At 36.0% G+C, this 9,197-nt stretch overlaps 2 protein-coding genes across 4 annotated transcripts; one reads left to right on the top strand and one right to left on the bottom strand.

The window, feature by feature from the left end:
* Positions 1 to 1,071: 1,071 nt before the first annotated feature.
* On the bottom strand, positions 1,072 to 5,776 carry LOC125060880. Of its 3 annotated transcripts, none has more exons than XM_047665994.1 (3): positions 5,679 to 5,776; positions 2,027 to 2,622; positions 1,072 to 1,856 (listed from the first exon to the last, which is right to left on the bottom strand). In XM_047665994.1, exons 2-3 carry the CDS (start codon positions 2,610 to 2,612, stop codon positions 1,408 to 1,410), a joined length of 1,035 nt encoding a protein of 344 aa, XP_047521950.1. In that variant the 5' UTR covers positions 2,613 to 2,622; positions 5,679 to 5,776; the 3' UTR covers positions 1,072 to 1,407. The 3 variants fall into 3 exon arrangements, with proteins under 3 accessions (XP_047521950.1, XP_047521948.1, XP_047521949.1); XM_047665992.1 differs by lacking the exon at positions 5,679 to 5,776 and adding an exon at positions 2,701 to 2,896; XM_047665993.1 differs by lacking the exon at positions 5,679 to 5,776 and having other exon boundaries at positions 2,027 to 2,896.
* LOC125060879 (kelch-like protein 10) lies at positions 5,771 to 8,548 on the top strand. The gene is made up of 4 exons (XM_047665991.1): positions 5,771 to 5,984; positions 6,055 to 7,067; positions 7,250 to 7,599; positions 8,310 to 8,548. The coding sequence occupies exons 1-4, from the start codon at positions 5,847 to 5,849 to the stop codon at positions 8,534 to 8,536; spliced, it is 1,728 nt and encodes a 575-aa protein (XP_047521947.1). The 5' UTR covers positions 5,771 to 5,846; the 3' UTR covers positions 8,537 to 8,548.
* Positions 8,549 to 9,197: the final 649 nt, after the last annotated feature.

The following is a 9,197-nucleotide window of genomic DNA, read 5'->3' on the forward strand; positions in this document are numbered from 1 at the left end:
CGGGGTTGGTATATCTCTAATCTTGACATTGTTCGTTCATCATAGTCTTACTGTACTGTACTCTCTCTTGATATTTAATATGAACATATGTCGGATTTCTCTGTATGAGTCCTCCTTCAACTAACGAGCCGAATTTAGAATTTCGAATACGCTTTTTAATGAGGATAGGGCCAGGAGTCATGAGCTAATTACACCTCATAATAAATGTGGTAGAATATGCAGAGACCTTACATCTCTCTGCAATGCCAAGGGATCAAGCCGCTCGGAAAGTGACTGGTCGTCGACGATTCGAATCACTACTCGCCCAATACGGCCACAAGTAGAAGAAGCTGGTACTGGGGTGCCCCCAGAGGTGAGAACTCCATATTATGTGGCTGAATATGCGCTTGATATAGTTGCAAGCGATGCCCCGAAGTGAAGTCTATCTCGCGTTATTGAGCACACTGCGCTTTTTGGAAACTAATTAAGCCTTTCCCTTCAAAGGACTGCGAAACTGTACGTCTTTCGATATGTCAACGCCCAGTATGCTACGAGAGCGACTTCGCCGCTATTCAGCTGGCGGCCCTTTAGATACCCCAGGAGCTGGCAATTTGTATTAGTTTCCATTATTTTGGAGTACGAGAGGTTATGGCTATTGAACGATAGTTGGATGGGTCAGAACGATCGCCTTTTTAAAGTATTGAGTGTATTGATATTGATCTTTCAGCCGTTTGGGACAGTACTGAGGGAGTTTAGGTCAAAAGGCGCGTTAGGACCGGAGCCAACTCAAAAACACAAGCGCGCAGCATAATTTTGACATGATGCCGCCCGGCTTGCTCAACTTATAAGATACGATTAAGGGGACTTATAGGATACGATTAAGACTTAACGTACTGCTCAGAGCTCGTTGCAGGAATATGGCAACGAAGTATAACACGACAAAATTATGAGTAGTCCTTTGTCATCCAAAATCGATTCTATCATTGTCTTTTTCTCCATAGACAGTTCAGCTAAATGACATTCACTCTTGACAATTTGCATTTTGCACTTATCAGTTAATTATTATTGACATTAGACGTAATGGCGCGAAGACCAAGGTAACAGTTTTAAATACCATCGCACTTTTTTGACGCTACTAATTATTTAGGAGTCTCGGAGGACCTTCATTGGAACACCTGCAAGTGAGTTTTGCTCCGGAAACGCGTCAAAAAAACGCGTTTTTTTTTTTTTTTTTTTCACCTGGGGAAACCCGATTACGGGCCCCCGCGCCTGGGCAAGTGTGATTGGCGCGGGGAGTGTGGGGATCAAGGTCGTAAAATGCGATGGTCCCCATACCCACTAAAACCACCAGGGCCCAATACATAGCCATAGCACGTGAAGAGCAGTAAACAAAAGCAAAATAAGCAATATAGCAAAATAAAAAATCGGTCAGTCAGTGTTTAATTTATAGACATATTTGACAGCTTTAATTAGCTCCAAAAATGGGTCTTTTTTATGTTTTATATTGTTTCGCCGCCACAAATATTCATAGACATGATCTGAAAAATTTTCAGTGTTATTATAATTATCCTTTTTAAAAAATCTTTTTACTGCCCTCCACTGTGACTCAATCCTTTGCGTATGGGTTCCATCTTCAGCCACAAACGGGTTTTCAGGGTCTGAATGATTCACTTTTTGATGTATGTACCCATGGTCTGCCAGACAATCGTATGCTTTCCAGAAGTCAGTATGAATGATAGTACCAACTTCAACATGTTTTTGAATGAGAGGAAGTAATATATCAGCTGATCGAATATTATTTGGGCACACTTCCAATCTTAGGTCTTCAGATTTGTCTTCGATCATACCAAGGACCCAATGGCCCTCAATATGTCGTCCTACAACAATTAAAGAATTAGTTAATAAGCTTAATGAGTTAAATAAATTTTGTAGATGTGATAATAATAGGGTTATTGGACAGCTCTGGTTTTTAAATTACACTCTAGGAGTAAAACAGACTAATAACACATATAGTAAATATTAATTAATAGTGCTATAAAATAATTACCTCGATTATATTTTCTTTTCCCAAATTTAGATTCATCAATCTGGACTATCTTCCCTGGGCCACCAATCTTTCCTACCGCTTGAGTTTTATCCATTTGATATATAACTATAGTTTCCCTACAATAACTATACCAATCACATATAGTAACTCGGCTTAAGGATTTAAGTCTATCATCTTTATATGGATCTTCACGCATGGTTGTAAGATAGCTCCAATTTTGCGAAAACGCATATAATAAATAGAAAACATGAACTAATTCTATTTTAATATTTTCGAAAAATGTTCCTTTATTTCTAGGAACTTTAGTTTTTGATCTGCAATTTCCTTTCGTGCAACACCATGAACCAAATGTTTTATTCGTCGATTTAGCAATTTTCATGGGTTTACGATGTGTACTACATTGCTTTTGAGAATGCACTAAACCATTTTCTTCAGCGAATGCCACACACTGCTCATTGGTACCTAATTTTTTATATAATCTAATCAGATTCCACAATGAGACCACTTCCTCACTATTCAAGTCACGATTCACAACGGACCCATCGTCCTCAAAATCATTTTCACGAGTAGAACTTGTAGACGCCATCACTATAAATCTGAAAATGATCGCGAGAAATCAGTGTTGATTATGTATGTAAAGCCAAGTTTCAAAAAATGCAAATAAAATAACGCACTTTCACGTGAAAATAAAAAAGAAACGGATTTATAAAGTAAACTTTGCACTGTAAAACTAATTACCGCTAGTCTAGCATAAACCACATTCAAAATGGCCGATTAAGTTTATAAAATTAATAGGGATGTGAAAAATAATCGATTTTTTTAAAAGTGAAAATCGATTTTTGTATTCGATTTTAATATTACAAATAATTGAAAATTCGGCGACCAAATATTCATATACTAACTCTAACCTAACCAATCTAAATAATATTTGTTTTTGTGGACAGCTCCGATCTAAATAGTAATTGTTTATTCAAGCCTCGGCTTCTCGGCGTCCTGGTCGCCTTCGGCGACCAAATATTCATATACTAACTCTAACCTAACCAATCTAAATAATATTTGTTTTTGTGGACAGCTCCGATCTAAATAGTAATTGTTTATTCAAGCCTCGGCTTCTCGGCGTCCTGGTCGCCTTCGGCGACCAAATATTCATATACTAACTCTAACCTAACCAATCTAAATAATATTTGTTTTTGTGGACAGCTCCGATCTAAATAGTAATTGTTTATTCAAGCCTCGGCTTCTCGGCGTCCTGGTCGCCTTCGGCGACCAAATATTCATATACTAACTCTAACCTAACCAATCTAAATAATATTTGTTTTTGTGGACAGCTCCGATCTAAATAGTAATTGTTTATTCAAGCCTCGGCTTCTCGGCGTCCTGGTCGCCTTCGGCGACCAAATATTCATATACTAACTCTAACCTAACCAATCTAAATAATATTTGTTTTTGTGGACAGCTCCGATCTAAATAGTAATTGTTTATTCAAGCCTCGGCTTCTCGGCGTCCTGGTCGCCTTCGGCGACCAAATATTCATATACTAACTCTAACCTAACCAATCTAAATAATATTTGTTTTTGTGGACAGCTCCGATCTAAATAGTAATTGTTTATTCAAGCCTCGGCTTCTCGGCGTCCTGGTCGCCTTCGGCGACCAAATATTCATATACTAACTCTAACCTAACCAATCTAAATAATATTTTTTTTTGTGGACAGCTCCGATCTAAATAGTAATTGTTTATTCAAGCCTCGGCTTCTCGGCGTCCTGGTCGCCTTCGGCGACCAAATATTCATATACTAACTCTAACCTAACCAATCTAAATAATATTTTTTTTTGTGGACAGCTCCGATCTAAATAGTAATTGTTTATTCAAGCCTCGGCTTCTCGGCGTCCTGGTCGCCTTCGGCGACCAAATATTCATATACTAACTCTAACCTAACCAATCTAAATAATATTTGTTTTTGTGGACAGCTCCGATCTAAATAGTAATTGTTTATTCAAGCCTCGGCTTCTCGGCGTCCTGGTCGCCTTCGGCGACCAAATATTCATATACTAACTCTAACCTAACCAATCTAAATAATATTTGTTTTTGTGGACAGCTCCGATCTAAATAGTAATTGTTTATTCAAGCCTCGGCTTCTCGGCGTCCTGGTCGCCTTCGGCGACCAAATATTCATATACTAACTCTAACCTAACCAATCTAAATAATATTTGTTTTTGTGGACAGCTCCGATCTAAATAGTAATTGTTTATTCAAGCCTCGGCTTCTCGGCGTCCTGGTCGCCTTCGGCGACCAAATATTCATATACTAACTCTAACCTAACCAATCTAAATAATATTTGTTTTTGTGGACAGCTCCGATCTAAATAGTAATTGTTTATTCAAGCCTCGGCTTCTCGGCGTCCTGGTCGCCTTCGGCGACCAAATATTCATATACTAATTCTAACCTAACCAATCTAAATAATATTTGTTTTTGTGGACAGCTCCGATCTAAATAGTAATTGTTTATTCAAGCCTCGGCTTCTCGGCGTCCTGGTCGCCTTCGGCGACCAAATATTCATATACTAACTCTAACCTAACCAATCTAAATAATATTTGTTTTTGTGGACAGCTCCGATCTAAATAGTAATTGTTTATTCAAGCCTCGGCTTCTCGGCGTCCTGGTCGCCTTCGGCGACCAAATATTCATATACTAACTCTAACCTAACCAATCTAAATAATATTTGTTTTTGTGGACAGCTCCGATCTAAATAGTAATTGTTTATTCAAGCCTCGGCTTCTCGGCGTCCTGGTCGCCTTCGGCGACCAAATATTCATATACTAACTCTAACCTAACCAATCTAAATAATATTTGTTTTTGTGGACAGCTCCGATCTAAATAGTAATTGTTTATTCAAGCCTCGGCTTCTCGGCGTCCTGGTCGCCTTCGGCGACCAAATATTCATATACTAACTCTAACCTAACCAATCTAAATAAAAATTTTTTTGTGGACAGCTCCGGCGCTACGGGAAATGCAGCCCCTCCACCCTTGCGTACCAAAGCACAGGCATTTTATTCAAGCCTCCGCAACCTCGGCTTTTTGGTCGCCTTCGGCGACCAGCCTCAGCCGCTACAGCTTTCATAATGCCTGTGCTTTGTTACAGCGGGTGGGGGCTGCTCTTCCTCCGCGCCTCCGATTATTTATATACACTCTAGGGGTAAGACAGACAAGACCACGTGGATAGTGGGGTGCTCTGATTCGGTTTTGGGTACTTTTTGGATATTAAAGTAAACACTTTATTCTAGTAAAAATTAAATAATATAGAAAGTTGCAAACAATGAAATACAAGTACTAATTAGAAAATACAGACGAGTAGGTATCGATAATTTCAAAAAATTTCAGAACACTATAATCTATCAACACGAAATTAGGTTAATTTCAATGTTGATTATTCTATAACTTTAAATTTCAAAAATGAGGAAATAATCGATAAATAAATAAAACGATTATTAACAATCGATAAATTAAAAACACGATTTTTTTAAGTGAACGTCACATCACTTATAACCAATAGAAAAGTAGAAAATGGCGGATTGTTTACAAATTTTAATACATTACACAAAACTTTAAATTTTTTATAAAAATATTAAGACGCGTTTCCGGAGCAAAACTCACTTGGAGGTGTTCCAATGAAGGTCCCCCGGACACTCCTAGATAATTAGTATCGTCAAAAACGTGAGGTGGTGTTTAACACCCAACCCAAGACCAACATCATTAAACCCAGACTTCTATACTTCTGTATTTTTTATTACAATTGAATGCGTTTCAAAATAATTATAGAAAATGGCTCAGATTTCGCTATCAATAAAAGGTAGAATTTTTAATGTAAGTAAAGATATACTCTGTGAATATAGCGATTACTTTCGGGCTATGTTTAGTGGAAACTATGTGGAAACCAAACAACAAGAAATTAAAATAGATGTAAGTACTTATTAAATAATTTAAACGTAAACGTATTAATGTCATGAATAATATGCATATATTATTTCAGACCCTAGAGCCGGACACGATGGAACTAATTTTAAAATATATGAAAATGGGTTTAATTGATCTTTCCGATCACTCTTTAACGACTATAGGCGAGATTGCAATCGCAGCCAGCTTTCTTCAGATTACTGAGCTGATAAAGCAAATTGAATACATATTGGACCTTCAAATTTCAGTATCAAATTGGATACAAATAATGTCAATATCTGAACAATGTTCTTATGCCAAGATAGAAAAGCTAGCAATTGTGCATGGACTTTTATCATTTCAAAATATGAAACCTGAGTATGTTCCCTCTATACATGTACTAGCTTGGTATTTGTCTCATCCATTTTTGGACTCTGAAAGTGAAGGAGCAATTTTTAAATTTGGATATGAATGGTTGCTTCATCACGAAACTGGTGCAGATGCTTTGTTAATAATTTTAGGATGTTTGGATATCAAAAGAATTACCCCAACAGAGCTAAAAGAAATCAAGAAACTGGTAAAGGAATATGAGAATAGCTTGGCTGCCAAAGTTGTTGATTGCTTGTATGATTTATTTGACAAAAACTGGGAATTGACATGCAAGAGCTTGCAGGATCATAAGACTACAATTTGTCAAAACTTTACAGAACGTGTCTATAATGAAGTACTGAATAACATAAGAAATAGCTCAGTTCGTAAGCTGTTGTACACTCCCGTTATACCTATTTGGATATTAAAAGACACAAAACCAGAGTTCTTACCACATTATCTGTTCTCTTTCACCCATGAGAATAAATTTCAACAATGGTTGGAGGTGGCTGAGAAGAATCTATGGGGTTGGAGTATTGTGTCTTGGGGTCCAAGTAAAATAGTTCTTGTTTGTGGTGAACATGGACGAGGCACAGGGATATATATGAGAGATGTAAAAGTGTATGACACTTTGAGAAAGGACTGGATATGGCATGGAGTTCATCTTCCTCATAGAAGACATGCCGGTTGTGCTGTGATAGAGGATTCTTTATATATGATTGGAGGAGTAGGTGCGTTTAGGTCAGTTTTATGAAGAAAAATATTCCTTAACTGTTTAATTTTTAGTATGAAATATTCTTAGAAAATTTATAACAAAGGCACAATTCTTTGTGTAGTGTTTTTTAATTATGATATTAATTATAAATGACCTGTATAGAGAAGCATTTTTTCAAAATAATTCTTATTCGTTAATTTTTTTACAGGGTAGTTTTGGACTCAGCAGTGATATATGACTTAAAACAGAGATCATTTAGGAAAATAGCTAAATTCCCAGACTCCATACAGAATCCAGCCGTATGCTCACATGACAATAGTATTTATGCAGCTGGACATAAAAACATTTACAAATATGAAGACCAGGTTGATAGTAGGAATCAATGGAAAACTGTAATAAGTACCGAGATAAGAATGAGCTGTATGAGGTCCTATAGAAAATATATATATTGTATACAAAGTTATTTTAGCAATTTATATAGATTCAGGCCAGGCATAGATAAAAAGCTGGAATTAATTACTTGTTTTTCAAGCCCCCCATCGACAATGTGCAATATGCGTAAGTAATTTTTCTCTCAATTTTGGTCATGTAAGTAACTCGATACTTAAACAAACTGAAGAGCTAATTCATGCTAATCAAGTAATCAGTTTTTTTGTTTAAATTTATATATTAAAATAATTTATTTAATAGGACTAAGATTGATTGTCTTTGCTACCTGATGCTTCAGTTCAGACTAATGAGAGGTCTGCCGCATAGGACAGGACTTATTTCAGATTCACTGATAATAGATAATTATTGATTATTGGCTTTTTTGATCTGGGAGCGTTCAAGTATTACGTAACGTATTTTGGGAGGAGGGGGTCCTTTTGTAAAACGTTACGATGCGGGTCGGGGATTAAATTACGCGTTATTGTTAATATTTTTTTCGACTAACACCACATAATTGTAACTAAAGAGTCACTAGGTGGTCACGAAACGTTTTACTATACTTGGGTACTGAATAACGTTACGACGAGTTACATGGGGGGGGGGGGGGGGGTCAATAATCTCCAAAAACTGCGTTACGTAATACATGAACGCTCCCTCTACCAATCTAAAATAATCATTATTCAATTTCGTACATACTTCCCCTAAGATTTATAGTCTACTACTACTCCCGTATGTGAAAACGGATTTGACATACGATTGATTTGTGTCAAATTTAGCGCTTAATTACCTATTTTTTAGAATTATTATCTAATCTATAATCTAAATAACAATCTTTATAGGTGACAATCTAGTCGTTTTTACAAGAACTGTGTCCGATGTAACCTCGGTTGAGGTTTTAAAGGGAGATACAAAAGATGAAAAGCCAAAAGTGATATACACAGAGAGAGATACAACGATAAGAGTGAATGAAGTTGCTGGTTCCTGTGTCGTTGTTCTTGAATCTCCTCCAACGGAATGGGAAGTTTCTCAATACGTCAGGAGTTATTTACAACATTATAATGAATAAATATTATTCTTGCATATTTGTTTTATTTATAAAGTTGAGAATTAGGATTTTTTTAAATGGATATAAAATCGAATGCACCTTTGCGATGAACCCATTTAACATATGTTTTTATATCTTTTAAAGAAGTTTTGTTTAATTGTACTTACATATACCAAATACAACACCTGTATATACCACTTTTCTGATAGACATCAAATTTGGCCGTTACGTTTATTTTTCGACCGTAAAATTTAATCTTACGAAGTAGTATTTTCTGAAGGTACGGATTATTGCTGATTAGTAACATTTTGTTCAAAGTAACATTTTGTTAAATAAAATTTTTATATAATATTATAAAAAATATGATCTTCGCGCCCATTTACCATTTCCATTTATAATAAATAATAATAGTTAAAAAAAATCATTTTATTTTTTAGTTAATTTTTTTTTTTTTCATTTTTTTCGGATTATTGCATTGTCATCGATCTTTGACAGGTGCGCAAAGTTTGAATTAAAGTGTCCGTCTGTCCGTTTAAAGTGGGTCAAAATCGAGTCCGAAGGAGTCGGTTACATACATACATACAGGTGAAGCTAATATAAAGCGTGTAAAAATTACGACCTAGTCACAGGATTCATAAAGGAATTATTATACATCAGAATTAGAAAGAATATATTTATAATA

Source organism: Pieris napi, chromosome 22 (assembly GCF_905475465.1).
Source record: "Pieris napi chromosome 22, ilPieNapi1.2, whole genome shotgun sequence".
Taxonomy (NCBI): domain Eukaryota; kingdom Metazoa; phylum Arthropoda; class Insecta; order Lepidoptera; family Pieridae; genus Pieris; species Pieris napi.

Coding starts and splice junctions, on each gene's coding strand:
- LOC125060880 (XM_047665994.1), bottom strand. CDS start 2,612: ATGGCGTCTACAAGTTCTACTCGTGAAAATGATTTTGAGGACGATGGG. Junction 1,857..2,026: donor GAAAAGAAAATATAATCGAG/GTAATTATTTTA, acceptor TAATTGTTGTAG/GACGACATATTGAGGGCCAT.
- LOC125060879 (XM_047665991.1), top strand. CDS start 5,847: ATGGCTCAGATTTCGCTATCAATAAAAGGTAGAATTTTTAATGTAAGT. Junction 5,985..6,054: donor AACAAGAAATTAAAATAGAT/GTAAGTACTTAT, acceptor ATATTATTTCAG/ACCCTAGAGCCGGACACGAT. Junction 7,068..7,249: donor GGAGGAGTAGGTGCGTTTAG/GTCAGTTTTATG, acceptor ATTTTTTTACAG/GGTAGTTTTGGACTCAGCAG.